At 39.7% G+C, this 22,301-nt stretch overlaps 1 protein-coding gene across 7 annotated transcripts in view; it reads left to right on the forward strand.

Annotated features, from left to right (window-relative positions):
- Window positions 1–22,301, forward strand: part of DNAlig3 (DNA ligase 3) — a 957,513-nt gene that overhangs the window by 753,358 nt on the left and 181,854 nt on the right. For all 7 annotated transcript variants that reach the window (XM_067142216.2, XM_067142215.2, XM_067142218.2 and 4 more), the window contains 2 exons: window positions 8,320–8,451; window positions 8,755–8,834. In XM_067142216.2, the coding sequence (XP_066998317.2) occupies window positions 8,320–8,451; window positions 8,755–8,834 (212 nt within the window). The remainder of the gene's footprint in view (window positions 1–8,319; window positions 8,452–8,754; window positions 8,835–22,301) is intronic.

The following is a 22,301-nucleotide window of genomic DNA, read 5'->3' on the forward strand; positions in this document are numbered from 1 at the left end:
ATATTTTCATTTTCCAGAACATTGTTGACAAGAAAAATCAGAATGTTTCTCTGAGAATCCTCACGTAAAAACCTCAATTCAAATTTATCAGTTATAAGTACAGTAAATAATTTAAATTGTGTGATCAAAATGTTAACAACAAAATCTGATGGATATTTCAAAACTCCTCTGGCTTTAACACATCTGACATTACATTATCATTATTTTAACAATAAAACATCTTGACAACTTATACATGTACAATTTTTCATAATTATTTTACAAATATATCCACCAATATAAACTAGATCTAACAAAATGTTTTCAGATACAATAACATCATTTAACTCAACTACTACATTTTCGAAATGTGAAATGTCTGTAGGTTTGAAGCTTTTACAATCTGAGCTCTTGCAATCCACATACTTAATTAAATATCACTAATAGGGATTGCTGCATGTTTAGCAGAGTATGCATTAATTACCGTCAGGGCTTTCAATTTTCGTTCTGACTCAAGGATTTGCTTCACTGAAGTATGGTAGCAGGCACCACTCATTTTCCTGTACTGCCCAAATCTTGCTTCTAATTTGTCAGTTTGAAATTTCCCTAACAATACATACTTGAATCCTAAACTTGTTTTCAAGACATTTATTAACTCTTAAATAGTTTTTATAGTGTGAACTAAGGCTGTTTGAGTTATATTAGTAAGTTTTCCATGACGACTCTCTGTTTTTTGTGTGATCTCCTCTTGAACAGATTATCCCATCTAATTAACCATGTTAAAAACTTGCGCAGAAATAAAACATTGTCATCATGAATTGAAAACATTGTGTTACAATGAGGGTCATTAAATCTATCACCTTTGAAAGAATGTTTAACATTAACAATCTTCCACTACTGAAGAATTATTTGTAAAAATACAGCTGTGCTTTTAAAATCATCTCTATTTTTTTATTTTATGAAAGTGTTTTAAAGCAGCAACATATTTCTCATTGAACAGCTTAGAACAAAGGTTTACATTTTGTCACTGTAAAGAAGTTGGGTACAACACTTTTTGGTTCAGGGCAGGAGCAAGCTTAACTACATCATTATCTTCTCCTCTGTGGAGCTGTTTAAGGTGACCAACACTAGCAAAACATTTTTTGTCTGACTCAGGGTTGTCAAAGTCAGGAAACACGATAGTTTGTAAGTTATCCCAGGAGATGCAAAAAATATTGAAGCGAACCATGTTATTAGTATACAGGAGTAAGGCACTTTCTTTACAAAGGCTAAATTTAACTGTTCCTTGAAAAATTCTAATTTATAATTAATGATACAGTCATCAACTTCACTTTCAATTTCATCGATTATTTTGTTCATAGTTTCTATTTTGTCGTGGTCAGTCACTTTTGAGTCACAAGCAAGACTAAACAGGAAGTAACAGATACTTTTCAAATTTGATCATTTTAATATCTTGCCCCCGTTACCTAATGCACGCATATCAGGGTTGTCATTCATGAAAATGCCATGTTTTATGGCTTTAAAATCAAGAGCCTCGTTTAATGTTAAAGAAGTGCCCATTTTTGGAATATTTTCCTCAGTCATATAAATTTTGAAAAAACAGAGACTTTGGCTGTCAAATTGACAAAAACTTTGTCAAAATCCAATTTGCATTTAGTAGTGAAATTATCCTTAACGTCATCGAAGTCCTTGATCCTGTCATCTTCTTCTCAGCTTTCTTTCTTGTTCCCTTTTTTTCATTTCCTTCTTGTATTTGAATAGGAGTTTTCCTTGGTGTTGGAAGATTTTTAGACAGATAGGCAGGCACATTTTCAAAATTAGTAGGAATAGCGTCGTTTGAGAGTTTTAAATGGTTACATTTTACAGTTAAAATAGACCCATCAGGTCTTTTAACAGAATCCTCCCTAATTACGAAACATTCGTCAAAGTGTTTTAAGCACACAACTGAGCTTGCTGAAGGGACAAATTCGGTTCGATGGATGGCTAAGATCCACTTTTGTTTTCGAACCAAATCAGTAGGAAATTGAAACACTGTAATATTGGGCTCCTTTGAACTATAGTTGCTTCTACAACCAGGTACACAACACGACGTGGGTTTAATTCACAATGTTCACACACGTTTAAATGATTCAACACCATTGATAGCCTCACTGCTGCAAGGTTCAGATCAAGTCACTGGCGAAAAATGAAACGGCCAGGTATTTGTGTGACGTAGCGCCGGGAGTGGAGGGGGAGGCTTATGGCCTGTATATCTAGTTGGCCTTGGCTCGAACCCACCATCTCACAGCTGCGTGCCCCTAACCGCACAGCCAACTCTCTTGGTAACAGTTTTCTTACCAATTGTACAAAGAATCAAGACCCATACATAGGAGTGTTGGAGAAGGTGCTTTATTTTTTATGATTTGTTTATTTAAAATTCAAAAGGTGGTGTTAAGTGTTTTTATTATTTTTTCGCGACAAAATGTTAATATTCGGAAAGTGATCAGGTTTGTGCAGTAAGCACTTAAACACTCATCAAATTAATAAAACATAAAGTAAAAAACACAATAGTACAGGTAAACTAAGGAAGGATGAGAAGCCCTTATAAGAGGCACAGTCTGATAACTGCATATGGGAGATAAATCTCCACATGTGGAGATAAGTTCACCTGCATATACCCTAGCGTCAGTGGGTAGGATCTGACACATCCCACTCTGATGAGTCTAGTGTCAGACCTAAGACGAAACGTTGGTTAATAGAGCAAACGCCTGAAAAGCTTTACATCTGATATGTTTTTGACATCTTCCAGTGTTTTGAAAAAATGTCATCAGATATTCCACATGTGTGGCCATATTTCTTCTTCTTCTTCTTTTTCTACCGCTTTTCCCACACCTGTGGGGTCGTGGGTGCAAACTGCGTCGCACATGTGGATTTGGCTCTGTTTTACGGCCAGATGCCCTTCCTGACGCCAACCCTATATGAAGGGATGTTATGTGTTTCTGTTGTGGTTTGTAGTGTGGCATGTTGTCTGAATATGATAAGGAGAGTGTTGGGATGGACACATACACCCAGTCCCCGAACCAGAAGAATTAATCAGAAGCGATTAAAATCCCCGACCCAGCCAGGAATCGAACCCGGGACCCTCTGAACCGAAGTCCAGTACGCTGTCCATTCGGCCAACGAGTCGACATGTGTGGCCATATTGCAGCCTTAAACCAGGAATTCCATCTAGTACACCCAGGCACTGGGAAAGCTGGAATTTCATCCTATATTCTGTGTTTTCATTCACAGTTCAAAAAATTAGGGGAACATGTTTTGTAACATCTGGTATGTGAACGTTAATTTGGTAGATGGGGTTCCAATGGTCATACAGCATACCTTGAGACCTTAGCTACTCAGGGTATGTCAAATCGAAGTTATTCTCCATCTGTAGGCGTAGCCATGCATTTAACTGTCAGGTGACCCCTTAAAACAAAGTGAATAGCAGTGCGTCCGTGTGTCATGAGGTACGCAGACTACTGCGTTCATTTGAGCATGTTGTATGTAAACCTGCATATCCCATGAGACATCATAACGAGGTTCAAGTCGCAAGGGTCATCACTTTGATCCAGGAAGGATGGATTTTCCGTCGTGTTGCTGTGGATCTCATGTCTCTCCGTCAGTTATTCAACGCTTGTGGAATCACTACAATGAGACAGATCAGTTCACAAGGAGGGTTGAACAAGGTCGTGGACGCATGGCAACCCCACAGGATGACCGATACCTGATCATCTGTGCATTGCGGCATCGTTCAGCAACTGCTAGAGAACTGCTACAAGAACTCAGGAGGGTCACTGGAGTCACGGTGTCTGATCAGACAGTAAGGAACAGGTTAAGAAAAGTGTCCTTACGACCCAGACATCCTGTTCGAGTGTCCTGTTTAATGCAGAAACATCGCGCAGCTCACCTTCTGTGTGCCCGTACTCACGTCAACTGGCAGCTTCGCCAATGGAGACCTGTGTTGTTCACAGACGAGTCCAGATTTCCCCTGACATAGCATGATGGACGTCAACATGTATGGAGACGCCGTGGTGAGCAGTACGTGCCAAATGTTGTCCAGGAAGACGACCGATTCGGACAAGGTTCTGTGATGGTGTGGGTTGGCATCAATATTGATCGCCGTACGGATCTTGTCATCGCCCGTGGTAATCTTACCGCTGCGGGGTACATCGAGCGGATACTACTACAGCATGTGTTTGTTGCTGCATACAGTGTTGACTCTGAATTCATACTCATGCACGACAATGCCAGTGCTCACATAGCGTGCGTCATCAGAGCTGCCTTGCGAGAACTGGACATTCAAGAGATGGAATGGCCAGCAGTGAGTCCCAGCCTTAATCTCATTGAGCATGTGTGGGATAGGCTTGACAGAAGTGTTCCACCACAGACTCTCCAAGACCTTGAACAGGCTCTCATATAAGAATGGGACCTGATACCGCAACGTGACCTCCATCGACTTACACGGAGCATGCCACGTAGGTGCCAAGCTGTGATAAATGATCGTGGAGGACACACACCATACTGAAGCTCTCCAACTGTGATAAAAATCCACCCTGGAAGACTGTTCTCACTTTGTTTTCACCCCTATTTGGACATTTCTGTTTGTGTTCTAAAAATGAACCTGAATCCATCGATGTTCTTTTGTATACTTCAACGGTAAAGAATAAAGATTTAGTTGGTAATATACTGTACCTAGGTGTGAGGTATTGTTTTGTGAAGCATGGCATACGTTGAAAAACATGTTCCCCTAATTGTTTTGAACTGTGTGTTTCTCTCTTAGAAATGCAGTGTAGTAGCCTTTTCTTTTTTGCATATTCAAAGGTATTCTTTGTCTTTACTTTAGACATGTTCAGTTCGCCCGGCTCGTTTTCAAATGTGCATCCGACAAGGTTGACTTCATGAGCCCTGCACTGGACATTGCCCACTTCTTCAATCAGTCCTTGAAGGGCGTGCAGAGTCCGTAACTACTACCACTACATGCTCCCGTTGAATTTTGTAGAAATTGAAAGTATCTAATATAGTATTGCCACAATTCGCACTATTGGCAGAATCAAGAACAACAGATGCAGCCAGATGGGTTGATGGTACGGAAAATGAGAGCTAATGTTTGTATTGGAGAGTGGTTTGATAGTACTTACTCCTCGCTCTCGTTCGGAAAGTAGGAGGTGCACACGCCAGTATAAAGTCATAACCACACACAAAATTGATTTCTGAATTCCTTTACAAAGGAAATTTAATATGTCCTCCTATTCGATACGTTCATATCTCCATCTGTAGATGGAGTAATATTAGTCATACATGTTTCATCTCATTTGAGCCATCTTCAGTGAATCTCCAAGCTGAATCCCCATATACAGTTCACATTGGAAGCACAATCTAACCGTTCTCTAAATTTTCTAGACTTAACAGTCACAAGAAGTCAACACTGCCTTGCTTATGGTATATACAGGAAGCCTACACAAACCAGCAATATTATCAAACAATTTTCAGTCCACCCTAATTCCCATAATAAGGCCTTTTTATAGCTTGATCCACGGGGCATTCATTGTGCCATTATCTTATCCCAACCGAAAAAAGAACCTGATACCATCAGGTCAATAGCTTATTCTTATGGGTATAACAGAGGGTTCATCGACCAAATAATATCTGAAATTCAAAATAAACCAAAATCTACTTTTATTAAAAGAAAAGAAGCAGAAGGATATAGTATTCAGTTTTCACCTACAACAATAACAAACTTGTTTAGAAAACACAGGGTAAAAATAGCGTTCAGAACAACCAACAACAATCTATCTCACTTCCACAATCAGGGACCGTGAATAAATCCGACAAGTTTGGTAAATCAGGTATTGACGGACTACAGTGCCAGTCTTATTTAGCAAGCTATATTGGACAGACAGGGAGAAGCTTTAACACTAGGTACATTGAACATATTAATGCAGTCAAACATAACATAACATAACATAACATGACATGACATGCATTCTGCCATGGGAATACATGTGCATGAATCCAATCACAATTTTTCTGTTATAGACAAGGACTTCCAAATTATTGAAATTATGAAAAAGGGACCTCTGCTCAATATCACAGAAATATTTTATATGTCTTTAGATCAACGAGTCAATTTCAATCACAATCTGATTGAAGCTATCGAGAAAACAAACATACTTTACGAGGTCATCCACCCCCTTATTCTCAAGACATATCTAGGGAGAACAGCACGTCAACGGATCACTCCCCCACTCTCTTGCATCCCCTCCACACCACAGCCAATCCAAAACAAGTCACTGCTCCCTCTTAAGGTCAGCAATAAGCTCCACGCAGACACAGGCAAGCATTGCACCTCTTACTTTCCTAGCAGCAGGGTAACGAGAGCGAGGAGTAAGGGAGTAAGTATTATCAATCCACACTCCAATAATTAAAGTCCGAATAAACACATTAGCTCTCATTTCTTCTTTTTCCTCAGACATCCACCTTCTGTGACTACTGTGCCATACAATCAAGGCCATACCGTCATTTAACTTTTTACTTTTAACAACAACAACATCAGCAATGACATTTTCAACATAAAAGCAGCTGTTATAAAACAATGAAAGATGTTCCCCCACCTCCTCGGCAAATTGTCTTAACATCGGCACTTTACAAGATCGACAATTTTGATACATGTTTTTTGTTCTTCATCGACGATTCAACTACGAATATTTGAACATTTTTAACATATATGTTTTTTACATCCACAGTAACACATAAGAACTTCGTAGTATTCCTTCAACTTCAAGTTTTTATATATTATCTTAAAACTCTGCTCAACATTGTACAAACACACAACAATTATCTATGACCTGGATCCTAGGACGTTCTTTAAATGTTAATGTGTTTTTATGTCCTGTAACCCATGTCAACCATTTTAAGTGTGTTTAAAGGCAGATTTCAGGTTGATTGTGTTAAGATCCTTTTGATTTATTTATTTACTGAGAACTGATGATGATTCCAAGGGAATTGAAACCGATTTTTACTTACTAAATGTTATATAAAGTGTTGAATGGTGGAGCATCCCTCAATTGATTCCTATAATACAAGTGTATTGAGTAGGAGGACATATTAAACTTCCTTTGTAAAGTGAAAACAGTCAATACAGAATGATTTTAATATCTTGTTCTGAATTCCTTTCATAATATTTAAATTTAGTCGCATCTCATCTTTGCTTGCTGCTAAGTTCGGGACTACCATGAAGAAAACGTGGTTGCCAACTGATTCACGCAAATAACACGCCGGCTTCAATGATGATGCACAATTTGCGCCCTTGTTATTAAATTATGGTACTGTATATAGAATTCTTTACTATGAATTACACTCACTACCGATGTAAAAGGAGGCAAACATAGTTTCCAATTTGAATAACAATTGCGTGACATTTTGGAGGTAGTCGGCCAAACGATTCATGCCACAAGATTACAGCTGTTCACCACTAGCCACACCGCTACCATTCAAGACAGTTGCCGTATAATGAGACTATCAACAATATATCGTAGTATTGATTGTCCCTCGAGAAACGATACAATTGATCATTCTCAAATTTATAAAAAAATAAAAAATTGAATATTGGCTTGTGGACAAGAATGTTTCCGGTTTCGATTCCTGGCCAGGTCAGGGATTTTTACCTGGACCTAAGGGCTGGTTTAAGGTCCACTCAGCCTACGTGATTAGAATTGAGGAGCTATCTGATGGTGAGATAGTGGCCCCGGTCTAGAAAGCCAAGAATAACGGCTGAGATGATTCGTCGTGCTGACCACACGACACCTCGTAATCTGCAGGCCTTTGGGCTGAGCAGCGGCCGCTTGGTAGGCCAAGGCCCTTCAAGGGCTGTAGTGCTATGGGGTTTGGTTTTTGGACAAGAATGTTTGGAGTGGTGTGGAAAAATATTTACAAAAACGTTTTTATTTTTCAGATTGTGGTGTTTGTGGTGTTATTCACAAAATTCGCATTATTTCACTATTTATATACACTCCTGAACAACAGAAAACATGTAAATACATGAAAATAAAGCCATCCTAACCTCTAAATACGATTTTTCGTTTTATCGCTAAGTAATAAAAACCAACACCTCTACTCATAAGTAGCAAAAGAAGTCACCTTTGTTCAGCTCTGCTGACTTTGGGTCCCTTTCCACGCAACAGGTCACATAAACAAAAGATGACCAAAAAATTGGGGATTGTACCTCAGACTTCTAACATTAAGCTAATCGCAGTCATTGATTCTTTGTAGTGGTCTGTCTGATGGCTTCAGTGAGTGAGTGTGTGTGTGTGTGTGTGTTTACAGGTAAACCACTTCAAAGACTACATACCACAGGCTTTTCCTTCTGCTCGTGAGCTGATCTTGGACAGTGAGGTACTCATGGTTGATACAAAGACAGGCAAGCCTCTTCCATTTGGAACACTGGGTGTACATAAGGTGAGAACAAGATTCATGTTCAGTATTTAATTGCAATATGTTGAGTGATTGAAATGGTCAGTATCATCATTTGACAATAGGGTTTGTCAGATTGAAAAAGAAAAAGCATCCATGAAAAACATTTAGCAGCAAGATTCAGAATTCACATTTTTGCACTTCTTTTTAGTTATGTTTTGAACCGTAGTTCAGGTTAACACTTTATTAAAATGGCATGTAAACTTGCAGTTTTTGATTGAACTATGCATACAGTATTGATGTTGTTTCTTTCACTTTTAATGTTGTAATTTTCCAATATCGTTACAGAGAGGAGAATACAAAGATGCATCTGTCTGTCTTTTTGTATTTGATTGCATTTATTACAACGGTGAATCTCTCACGAAAAAGTAAGTAAAAGTACTTCCATGTTGTATATTTTAATGTTCACCCTACGAAAGTGTATGTTATTTTTGTTGCTATGAATTGTGTCTGTTGTGAGCTGTTTGGACACCCCTCTGTACTGGTAAAGTGTCAGTACGACCACCGCAGCTGAGGGCTGAACGTTTTCCACTGCTATAAAGAGATAGTACAAGGTAGCTTAGTGACTTTGAATGTAGAATGCTTATTGGCTAGCACATCGGTGACTAATCAGTCTAGGCCATTTCTTCTGCCCTTCTCAAGTTGCCCAAGTTGACTGTCAAGGTAACGATTGTGAGCAGTCACTGTGTGTTGACCAGTGGAAACCATCAAAAATTGAAGAAGGTGGTCCCGAAAAAATGCACAACGTCATTTGATACCATCACCCATAAATTTCACAGCGTCACTAATTGTGCAGTTAGCGCCATGACGTTGGTGCAGATACAAAGACTGGGGCTCAAGGCTGTGGCACTCATCCATAATCCGTACATTTTGCCATTGAATTCCAAATGCACATTTGGTGCTATAAAGAGCACCATCACTGATCCATGGACGTCTGGAGTAAAGAATCACACTATACCCTGTGGCAGTCAGATGAGAGGGTTTGGGTGTGGCAGATGCTAAGGCCACCCTGGATAGTTCCCGCAGTGATATTTGATGGAGGTGGGGTGACAGTGTGTGGCTAGGGCTTGATCCTCTCAATACTACAGAGCACATTACTTCAAGTAGCTGCAGAGGAAGGCCAGTCCGGGGATGATCGCTGTGTGTTTTAGCATGATAATGCACCTTGCCATCAAGTGGTTTGTGGACAGTAGGGTTCTAAAAATGGACAGGCTAGCCCAGTGTCCAGCCTCAATCTTATTGAACACTGCTGTGATGAACTAGAACAGTGGCTTTTCTCGAGATTCCAACGACCCACATAACTAACTTTGCTTGCTACTCTGTTGCAAGGAGAATGGTGAGATGTTCTGACACCTGGTAAACTGCTTTCCCCACAGAGTTCGAACTTATTACTGGGCATTATATCCCAGGAATACTTAGAGAACTATTGAAAAAACATGTCCAAATAGGTTTACCTTTATAAATGTACGAGGCGTGTTTTTTAAGTAAGGTCCGTTTGAAAATAAGTACACAACAAAAGGTTATTTCAAAAAGTAAATTTTTTTTCAGAAAGTACATACTTTGCTCTATTTTTCGACATAGTTGCTAAGTTTGTTCAAACACTTATCATACCTCGTAACCAATTTTAAAATACCCTCTTCATAGAAACTTGCCACCTGCTCCGATAACCAGGAGTTCACAGCCGTTTTCACATCGTCGTCATCGTAATGGTTGCCACTGAGGTGATGTTTGAGGTGGAGGAACAGATGGTAATCGCTTGGCGCAAGATCGGGACTGTAGGGTGGGTGCTCTAAAACTTCCCAGCCAAAACTGTCCAATAAATCGCAGGCCTGACCTGCAGTGTGAGGTCTTGCATTGTCATGGAGGACAGTTCCCTTTGTCGGCATGCCACATCTTTTGTTTTGAATCGCTCTGCGTAGCTTTCTCAGGGTTTGGCAGTATGCTTCTGCATTGATAGTGGTTCCTCATTGCATGAAGTCAACCAACAAAACACCATGCCTATCCCAAAACACCGACACCATGATTTTGCGCTGGGACAGAGTCTGTTTGGCCTTCACCTTTACAGGCGAGTGTGTGTGTCTCCATTCCATGCTCTGTTGCCTCAATTCGGGCGTGATATGCGAAACCCATGTTTCGTCTCCAGTTACGATCTGACTCAAGAAGCCGTCACCTTCTTCGTCATAACGAGTCAAGAACTTCATCGCACACTCAAATCTTTGGTTTTTGTGGTCCTCTGTTAGGAGTTTCGGGACCCAACGGGAGCACAGTCTCCTAAACTTTAGGTGATCAGAAACAATGTTGTAAAGCACTGATCTCGACACGTCAGGAAATTCGTTTGAGAGACCTGTTATTGTGAAGCGCCTGTTCTCACGAATCTTCGCTTCAACTGAAGCCACCAAATCGTCTGTAATCAAAGAAGGGCGACCGGAGCGGTTCTCATCATGGACGTTGTCACGGCCATCTTTGAATTGTCGTACCCATTTACGCACTTTGCTTTCACTCATAGCGGTATCACCATACACTTCGCAAATCTGTCGATGAATTTCTGCAGCAGACAGGTTCCTTGCTGACAAAAACTGTATCACTGACCGAACCTCACATGTGGCGGGCGAGTTGATATCTTAAACCTTTTGAAAGCACAGAACAGAACTGTACAGGTTAGCTACAGAGCTGAAACTGAGCACAGTTGTTCCTGAGGCATGCCGGTACACGAGGCACGCGCTCGTTGCGATATGCGTGCAAACTACTAGTGTCTACAACAGAACGGACCTTACTTAAAAAACACGCTTCGTAATGCTTATTTAGGGCAAGTAATAAAAGGAGTAAGTGGTAGAAGGGAGTTGTGGTCACTGGCTCTTCACTAAAGCGGTTGTGGTTCGAATCATCTCGGACAATGCGTGTAGGATTTTAAAAATGAAAAGTCATGTCCCTGTAGCTCACATTCCATGTAAAAATTGGAGGTCCCATAGCTACGATCATGATATCAACCATCCCGTAAAATTAGATGCTTGTTTGGTGTTAGGCTGATGCTCTAAAGTGGATGGTGCCTTCTTGTGTAATTTCTTAAACGTTTCTGCTATGGAAAGTTTGTATAAGGGCAATGTGTATTTATTATTAAGCTCTGTTGTCTGGGTTGACCAGCTGTTCATACACTTTTCGCAAGCAGTTAAATATCACCGGCTTGGTGTTCTTATAGCAAATTTCTGAATGAATGTGTTTTTGTAAAATGTTACAGGAATTAGAACTTGGAGATATCTGAAGATGAGTAAACTAGGAGATGTGTGCAATATCTTTCAGGACATTACTTTATTTTATCTTAAGATATGAATGAATAAATAAAATGTGTGTTAATTATAACTGTTTTGCAATGTAATGATGAAAAGAGCATTCTTCAGTTCTTTGAGTGATTGACATATATTTGTCTCAGGATCACATAATCCTCTCAAGCAGAGTTTATTTTCCTCTTTTAAGTACAAAAAGGCACACAGCAATATAACATGTTCAAATATTTGCAAACACAATTCAAGAAAACCAAATCACTATACGACACAATTTTAAAAAAAAATTCGCACATAAATGAGAATTCTTGTTTAGGTTGAAGTTATGCAAGAAATCACTTTGAGCCACTAATATGTGCCCTTGTCTTCAGGGAATTTGTAAAATTATAGCGTCCCTTTTTTTTTTCTGTTCAGAGTACAAGAAGGCGCACAGCAGTATCACATATTTAGGATTTGTAAACAATTTAAAAAAACAAATTACTGTACAGTAAAAAACAAATGAATCAGCAAATAGCTATCAACTGTCAATAACAAACAAACAAATATCTTATTATGATCCCATTAGCACCTCTTGCAACAGTAAAACAAAAGAGATGAAACTGGAAATACGACATTTACAGTACACAGCTTCGTGTCTGTGTCATAGATGGCCTGCGTCCCTGCAGCATTGTGGAGAAACTTTCCAATTTACAGCTTTATGCTGGGCTTCACAAGTGAATGTCAAGGCGCTGTGATAGTTCTAGTCGGTCATGCTATAAAAACAGGGTCACTTGCCTAATAAAGGGTTGAATGAAGCACAAAGTCAATAGAAATAACATTCAAATATGATCATGAAATCACTACACAATAAAACATTGAGAATATAATATTGATAATGTAATCATGAAAAATAAAATTGTAGGTTACTCTGTCTAGATGTTCATTCAAAGATATCGTAATTAACATGGCAGGTGGCCACTTAATTAATCTCACACAGTGATTTTAATAGAGGGCATCACATCTGCACTATTGTACTCAAATGTACTTCGGTCACAAAAAAGTAAGTAATCTCCTAAAATATGTGCTCACACATCACAGAAATATGCACAAGTAACAGACTGTTGACTCAACAACGATGACTTACTCTGGACTGTTTCACCAGAACCACAAATAAATGAGTATGAGTGTAACAATATCTGTCACGTCACTAGCACCCTGATGTCTATGGGTTGCTATTGTGACCGTTCCTATGCATATCAGACACTCAAATGGGTGGCAACTTTTCAGTAGAAGTTGGAAGCATTCAGAGGTGTGTTTGGACCAGTGTAATGAACTTCCCTCATGCCATGAAGGACACTGTCGACCGTTGATCGTGTCCGCATATTGATGTTACGGTAAGAAGGGAAGTCGCTTGATGTGTGTAACGTAGTCCGGATATGGAATGACAGGTAGTATTGAAGTCTTTGCCCGCAAAGGCTGACCACGTGATGAATTCTTCACGCATAGAAGCGCCAAGGGCTGAGACTGCTGAACTGTGTCCAACAAAACTCTAAATCTGCATTCCCGACAGCCGTGGCAAATTCCACAACGTACACCATTACAGACGGACATGAAATCATGCTGCATGAAACTCCCAGTATTGGTGTAGGGTACTGTTTACTGACAAACGTTGGAACGATTTGACCCTTGGCAGACAACATGTTTGGAGGAAACCCAGTAATATCTCACCCCTCCAATACATTGTCACACATGTGTAAAAATATGGTGGCCTAGTGATGTTTTGGGGTGGCTTTACATAGGTTCACCATACACCTCTTGTGGTTGTTCAGGGCACCATAAACACTCTACAGTACAAGAACAATATTCTGCAACCAGTAGCAGAACTGTATCTCCAACACTTTGGAGAGGATTTCCTCTTAATGGACAGTGACGCACGTGTCCATCGTGCATTTCTTGAGAACACCTTTCTTCATCGTGCTATGGTCACTCAACCGGAGTGGCCTGCCTGTTCCCCAGATAAGAACCCCATCGAACATGTCTAGGATCTAGTGAAATGTACTGTTTCTCAGCGTCCAAACCAACCACATACTCTACATGACTTTTGCACGATCGCCTGTGAAGAATGGGACAACTTCGGAGAAGAATGGCTGGATGATCTCGTGGATGAGATTTCAGCCTATATTCAGAATATATAGAGATCTGAGGATTACCACCCAATCTTATGAGACATTATCAGCTGCTACATACAGTTTAAATTAAAATAAACATAACAGACATTGACAACGATTTAGTATCGTTACAACATTTTAAGTCCTATAATCAAACTGAGTATGCACTGAGTACATTTTAAAAGATGCTTAGAACAAAATCTGAGTCAGAAAATTAGAGTCTTAAAAATAGAAAAAACATCCACTGTTTCTTCAAGTTACAAAAATTACAGTTTAAAATCTTCTCTTTAAAGTAAAATTCATGCTTCTTATGTTTAATATTAAATACATTGTTCATAAGTTTCCACAATTAATCCTGATTGAAGCTGGGAGAAAAGAACGTCATATTGAACTATTATGGTAACAAAAGTTGTGCAATTCATGTGTGCAGTGTTCAATACAGGTATCTCGAAGAAGAAAAACAATCTATGATTGGAATTTTAGCATGTTATTATTATCTTTTATATTATCATTAACAAATACGTCACAATTGGGAAATATCCTGGTAGCAAAGGTTACCTACAGTAGTGTGATAATAAAGTAAAGTTAAAACATAATTACCGAACAACAACAACAACAACAACAACAACAACAACGACAACAGTGCAGCAAGCAATTCCACGGAAAGAATATACGACAAGAAATACTACAAGTTTAACGTTCTAAATCCAGTATTATAATACACAATTTCATACACAACTTAAGTACAATATTTACTGGCATATTAGACCCCTTTATCCCCCACTTTTACAGCCAAAAGAAGTTAAGGGGTATCCAATATGAAATAACTTCAAATATTGTGCAGTGAACACACGACTTCTAGGCTATAAAGGGCTATAAATTGTACATGTAAACATTCTACACTATTCTTCAACAAACTTATGAATGTATTTGAGTTATACTGGCTATTTTCATTGGAAGGCAGTATTTGTAGATGTAAAAGTGACAATAAATGGTGAGCACGACTTCTAGGCCTACATATAAAGTAAATATAGTCAGTTTTAATTACTCATATCACGTCATTCGTTTCATCTCATGAATTCCTCTGATGAGGTTGACTTCAAGAAGGGCATCCGGTCATAAAAACTTGGTAGGAAGATTTATCTCGCTTCATACTCGATCCCATAGAGAAAAGGTACAAGGGTATCATATTATCATATTGTGCTATATTGATACAAAATAACTTAATGGCCAGTCATTTGTCTCTGCCATTTGAGCAGTAGGCCTACAACACAGTAAACCTGATCACTGCTTTCAGTTGAATTATTGTCTTGCGCAGCCAACTTCCCTGCTACTGGCGTGTCATCATTCCAAGTGACGTCATCTTCACTGCCTTCTCGTCAGCCATGCACTGGAACTGATAGCATCCGAAGTCCCGTCTTTTTTAACTTAAAAAAAATATTTTTGTTCGTGACTATAGAGTCCAAACAGTGTGAATCTATTCCCAAATGGTTTCTGGCAATGGTCTCTGATATTCCCAGTTGGTGTATGTGTAGCAGAAGCCACTCCTTCCAAATAAAGCCGTGCTTTAGAAAGCGTGCCAAACGACCAGCTGATAAGTAGCGCATGTTACGAGTTGTACTTCCGAATATAATACATAGTGACTGGAACAGCAGCGGCCAGCCCTTAAGGACTTCCGGACGGTGTCCTCCCTAGAGAACGAAAAAGTTTATTTCATTTTCTCTAGACATTTGAAGTCAAAAATTGGACTTGAGTAATGCTAAGAAAATTACATTTCATTGTAGAACTGTAAATTCTCACCAATGAAGAAGACTGCTCGGCAATATCAAACTTAGGTAACTGACTGACTTTCAGCGCGCTGTTCACTGGTAAATGTTTTCAGGTTGAAGATAAGATACGGACTCTCGAGCTTCTGTCTGAGGATATAGGGTTGGTGAGAGGGTTGAGATGTATGGGGGAAGCGCGCCGGTGGACAGTTTTGGGAGGAGGGAGGGTGCGGGAAGAGGCTTTCACTTGGGCAGAGTTCCGTAGCAGTGTAGTAGTAAAGGGGTCCTCACAAACTCCTGGCATGCGCCAGCCAAATCTCCATGGTCGCAACAATAAAATTATATAATAATTTATGGCCTTGTTTGCCCTATTATTTATATTTTAAGAAGAAAAAATAATAAATAATTGTATTGAAATGTAACATTTGAGACCAGGAATTTTGATGCAAATTGGGTCTCCGGCTTGCATCGTGCATTTTGTGAGTGTTGACAGCAGAGAATTAGTTTGTTTTTGCGTGAAGGACTGGAATGAGTGAGATGGTACTGGTCAGTAGTAAAGAAAGAGTTGTGGGGGGAAAAGTACTGTGGCCGCCGCCCCCGCCCCCCTCCGACCGGAGAGTCCACTGGCCGCCACTGGACTGGAAGCATTCTTTTGATAACTGCTGCTGTTGGAAGCCAGACTCTTATTTTTAAGTATAGGTGATGCTTGTTTCTCTACATTTATCACATTAGGATTTACCTAAATGTATGTAAATGAGAAAAGAGAGACCGCATTCTTTAGGTTAGGTATGCTATCGCCCGGATAGTGCCAATAGTTCCACGATGGAGATAATTAGTTTTTTTGCCGCATTTATGGATATTTACAGTTGTGGCCGTAATGCATTTTATTATCATAATATTTAATTTTGTACATTGATCATCTCCATTTTTAATTAACACATGCCCTAGTATGTGTTGTTAGGTGTTTCCGAAAATCGTTAAAAGTAAATGGCCTACCTCTCCGGGTCTCTGGAAGAACCCTTCAACAGAGACTCCGGACACGTTCAAATGCTGTGGTCTTACGTAAGATTGGCAACACGCCGGCTCCTGGCCAGGATACCAGGTATAAGATGGGGATGGGCCGAAACACTTCAGAGGTGGGAACTCCACCTGCCCCACTATGAACTGAACACCAGCATCGCCGACCAAGGATCGCGCCGAGAAAATGGCAGCCCTTCTCCGGAACTGTCTGATGGAGCACTGTTGCCTTAAATTGATCAACAAGCCAGACCAGGGCAAGATACTGCAGGCCTCGTGCAAGAACATCGTGAGCTTGCATCCTAGAGATAGTTGGTTTGAACCCCACTGTCGGCAGCCCTGAAGATGGTTTTATATGGTTTCCCATTTTCACACCAGGCAAATGCTGGGGCTGTACCTTAATTATGGCCACGGACGCTTCCTTCCAATTCCTAGGCCTTTCCTGTCCCATTGTCGCCATAAGACCTATTTGTGTCGGTGCGATGTAAAGCAAATAGCAAGAACGTCGCGTCCAACCACTTCCTCTTGTTAGGTACGTTGGCGAGTAATACAGTGGTTATGATTGGATAGCTTTATCATGTTTTAAACTTACTTCTCTCCAGGCTTGCATCTGGGAGAAAGTGGGTTTCAATCCCACTGTCGGCACCCCTGAAGAAAACTCGGTTCCCATATCCCGAGGTGGTGCAGCTCTTTTTAGACATGTTCCCATTTTTACCACATATCAACCTTCCTGCTATTCGTAAATCTCTGGCAGTATGGTACCAGGAATCAAACTCAGACTTCCGAGAACGGCAGCTAATTGTGCTAACCATGACGCTGGCGAACATTCTTAATTACAAAACACAGACATATATGTACATGACCGATGCGTGCTTGTAATGCGCGAGTTGGAGAGGAAACCATTCACTATTTGTGCGACGTCATCAGAGCTGCAGTAGGCCTACGCTACGTAGGTGGGCATTTCTTAACTATAAAACACAGATGAACCGCACGACTTCGACGCGAGTTTTCATTGCGTGGGTTGTACGGACAAAACTATTCACAAATTTGTGCGATGTCATCACAGCTGCAATAAGACTTGTACCCACTTCGAAGCGGAATCATTGTTCTTCGCGAACAAATTATGTTGGGGGGGGGGGTCTTGTATGCAAGATTTTTTTCTTTTAATTTCTTTTGCCTTGAAAAGCCTGGGGGGGGTCTAATACACGAGTAAATACGGTATTTCCAGTGCTTAACACTACAGCTTACAATACTATAGGTTGAGTTTACAATTCGTAAGAAAGACAGAACACTGACCCTTTTGTTGTTCTATACAGCTGATTCCCATCAGGCTGCTGTAGCCTGTCCGGTATTGTATCTATATGTGCAGGGGCTTGGTCAGATGCGGATGGGAGGGAAGCGCTACTCTTAGGAGAAATGTATGAAATGGATTTCTTAATTGTAATCTGTCAGACTTTTTTAATACCTAATATATCTAGAAAAGAAGGTATTTTAACAAATAATGGATTTCTAATTTCAAGGACATCATTCAAATTAAAGTTACTTTTGTAACATTGATCCAAAAAATACACAAATTTTTCATGATTTTCAGAAGATTACCGTTATACTTTTTACATTAGTGCTTAATGAATCCTACTCTAGGTAATCTCTGACTTAAAGGTCTGGAATGTGGGTTAGGATATTCTTATCTGTAACAAGTTCTCTGAAACTTACCCACTGTCCTCGCCACTTGAGACGATGTTTAAATAGATTATTATTTTTCACTGAAAATAACAAGGACTATCTAATAGTAATAATAAGAAGAATAATTATTATTTAGTACTGTGGAAGCCGTTCACATGAATTGAAATTACAAACAGAAAACTAAAAGTTGATTAGACTATCCCTTAATAATAGAAACTACAAATATATTCCAGGACAGCTGTTCACGTAAACGTAAATTATAGGAAAACTAACCAGCCCGTTTTAAAAACAGGTCATTAGACTATCCCAAAATAAATTTGAAAAGCGAAAGTAGGTCAACGGACCCACGCCAAAAACATCGGAGTAAATGCTGGAGGACATCATTAAGATAAGTTCCAGATTTCAACTTCCCAAGTATTAAACAAAAATATTCTAAATATTTGAGTGTGACATGATAGAATCTGATGATGTTCTTCCAAGAACGAAACGTGTCATTCCTTGTTTAATAGTGTTTTTTTTATATGTATGTTATAGTGTAATATTATATTTAACTTGTGTGTTCGACAAACTGGAGAACTCATGCTTCACATAACACACTTAGCCACAACTTCTCACAAACTAAAAAGAGCAAAGGGAGTTTGTTGACACAGTATTAATAAATGATGATAACAATAAAGATGTATGCAACATTAAGAAAGGTATGAGTGAAAACATTGTCATTGTCGTCATCGGCAGTTACTCGTTTCAGAGTTTACAGATTGCTTGGCTAATACGTCACTTCAGTTCCCAGCAGTTTGTGTTTGAACTTCCGGTGACTGCACAGGCCAATTCTTGCATAGAACATACGTCCACACATCGCACAGCTGAGGGATGGGGGAGATCTTGGCTGGGTTTGGCGAAGTTTGCGTTCCTGTCGCTTAACATCTTTATGTCTGTGGTGTTCTTGTTCGAAGTGTTGAACTGAGGCACAGACACTTTGCCACCAAAGTAAACTGTCCTTGGCAAGTGTTTCCTAGGTTTGTGGGTTTATTTCTGCCATCTCTAAGGTTTGTTTCAGTTGGTCTTTGACACATCTTGGGGGGGTGGGCACTCCTTGGTCTTGAACCGGAGCCAAGTTCACCATAGAGGGTCTGGCGCATTAGTCTGGTGTCTTTCATACGGTGCACACGTCCTGCCCATCTGAGGCGATGGCGAACAACCAATGCTTCTACACTCTTAGCACATGCTTTCTCGTGAACTTCAATATTAGAGACATAGTTTTCCCACTTGATGTTCATGATGGAGCATAGTTTTTGCTGGTGAAAGCGCTCTAGCTTCTTGATGTCACGGCGGTATGAGGTCCAAGTTTCACAGCCATAGAGAAGTTTAGAGATGACTACAGCCTGGTACACCATTAGTTTTGTGCAAATTGTAGGGTTTTTATTCCTCTCTGTGTGATAGTCGGCCAAAGGCCACATGGGCAGCACGAAGCCTATTTTCCACATCCTGTTCTGAAGTACAGCTCTTTGACCAGATACTCCCGAGGTAAGTGAAGTGGTCTACTTGTTCTAGTTTGGTGTTTGAGATGGTAATGTTAAATTCTGAGATGTTAGTCCCTGGTAGGGTTGCCAGATGTACGGTTTTGCCCGGAACAATACTTTTTTTCTCATTTTGTTCCACGTATGGTGCACCCTTTAAACCGTAAGTCCAATGTTCTGTTTTTTTAAATATCGCCGTTTAGACAATAGTATAGTATCGAAAAAGTGCATGGTTGTTCTGTGTTCTGATTTCTGACCAATGATCAGCCATGACAGTTGAGAACAGCGCCTCTGGCAGTGTGCTAGCGGTACTAGCATGCATATAAAGCATGAGTCTCCTCCATTTCATTCTTGAGTTGCATTGTGAGCGGACGCAGGACGTGTGCGTAAACAAGAAATTGATTTCGCATAGTGTGTTATGTAAACGACAGCTACATTAACCACATGGAATATTTTGAGTGATAACCGTAATGGATAAATTTATAAACCAGAATGGGAAGTGATCGATGAAGTTGAAGAGAAAGACACAAAGAAGAAAAGGAGGTTGCAGCAGTATCGTTCTGTTTGGGAAAAAGATTTCCCAGAATTACAGCACGTCGTGGGTAATAAGTACAAAGAGAGATGCAGAGTGTGTACTGGAATAGCTGGAGAAGGCTTTTCTATTAGTCGTGGCGGAATAATGGGTGTACGGCAACATTTCATCAGTGCTTCACGCAAGGAGAGGCAGAATTCAGCACGGCATGCAACTGTATTGAAAAGCTACATTCAGAAAAATTCTTCTGAGTCAGAAAAAGTAAATCACCATTTTCATTGTAAGAGATGGGCCAGTGTACATTTTTTAAAACGAGTAGTCTCTAATGCATGCCTATTTTTTCCCAGGAAAGTGGATCAAAACTTACGCTTGTATACCATGCTGTAAAACACCACCTAAGTTACGTCAGCACAGACTGAAATGTCAAACTTCTGTCAGAATTGTTTCAGGATTCTTCCCTAGCAAAGAAAAGATCATGTGGGAAGACAAAGTGTGAGGCTCTAGTGAAAGCTGTATTAGGTCCATGTAGTGTGGAATGTGTAACAAAAGAATTAATTGAACACGTCTTTTTTTGGTATGGGTTTTGATGCTTCAAATAAAGGAAACCAAAAATGTTTCCCAATAGTTGTGAGGTATTTTGATGAAAAACTAGGTTTTTGTAACAGAATTACAAACTTCTATGAAGATGTGAACGAAAGTGCTATAAAAATGTCTCAACAGATTTATAACGGAATTTTGGAACATGGTTTAATGTTGTCCCAGATTTCAAGCTATACTGCCGACAACACAATTTCTAATTTTGGGAAAAAAATCTGTATATATATGCCTAAAGGCAGAAAATCCAACCTTGGTTAAGTCTAATTGTTGTGCACATGTTGTTCACAATTCGTGTGAAGCTGGGGTGAATTCTGTGTCAATTGATATTGAAATGTTGATAATTAAAGTATTCAATTACATTTCAAATTCAGCAGAAAGAGTTTCACACTTCAAAGAATTCTTTCAGTTTCTTGATATTAAATACACTAATTTGTTAAGACATGTGCCAACAAGATGGCTTTCTATAAAGCCTGCTATTGAAAGACTGCTGAGCAATCTCCCAGTGATAGTATCTTATTTTACAAGTGTTGATGACTGTCCAGTATTCATTAAGAAACATTTGTTAGGTTCCTCTGAATCAGATTCTGGTAAGCAAACACTTCTAGTAGAATTGTATCTACATTTTTTGTTACATTTAGCAGATGTTTTCAATAAGGCAGTTCTTAGTCTTGAAAAGGGTGATCTGACAGTCTGTGAGGTACCTATACTGTTATGAAAAAATTGAAAATGCAACTGGAACAGAGACTGGGGGAATCATTTTTTGGTTACAAAGAGACTTGCACATTAAATAAATTGAATGATTTGTTTACTGGGGAAGTTAAATTCTGTGAAAATGATTTTATACATATCTGTGAGGTTTGTGTTAATTATCTATGTAAATGGTTTGATTTTAGTGATGATTCTAATGTTTTTTCACTGATGAATTGTATAACTCTAGAAAACTCACCTCAGTTCAGCAAGATTTTAAAGTTAGTGGAGACACTAGGTTTCTAGGAAAAGCTGAATATTGATGGCATATGTTCAGAAGTTGTAAAGACCGAGCTCGATAGCTGCAGTCACTTAAGTGCGGCCAGTATCCTGTATTCAGGAGATAGTGGGTTCGAACCCAACTGTCGGCAGCCCTGAAGATGGTTTTCCGTGGTTTCCCCATTTTCATGCCAGGCAAATGCTGGGGCTGTACCTTAATTAAGGCCACGGCCGCTTCCCACTCCTAGCCCTTTCCTGTCCCTTTGTCATCATAAGACCTATCTGTGTCGGTGCGACGTAAAGCAAGTTGTAAAGAAAAAAGAAGTTGTAAA

Source organism: Anabrus simplex, chromosome 2 (genome assembly GCF_040414725.1).
Source record: "Anabrus simplex isolate iqAnaSimp1 chromosome 2, ASM4041472v1, whole genome shotgun sequence".
Taxonomy (NCBI): Eukaryota; Metazoa; Arthropoda; class Insecta; order Orthoptera; family Tettigoniidae; genus Anabrus; species Anabrus simplex.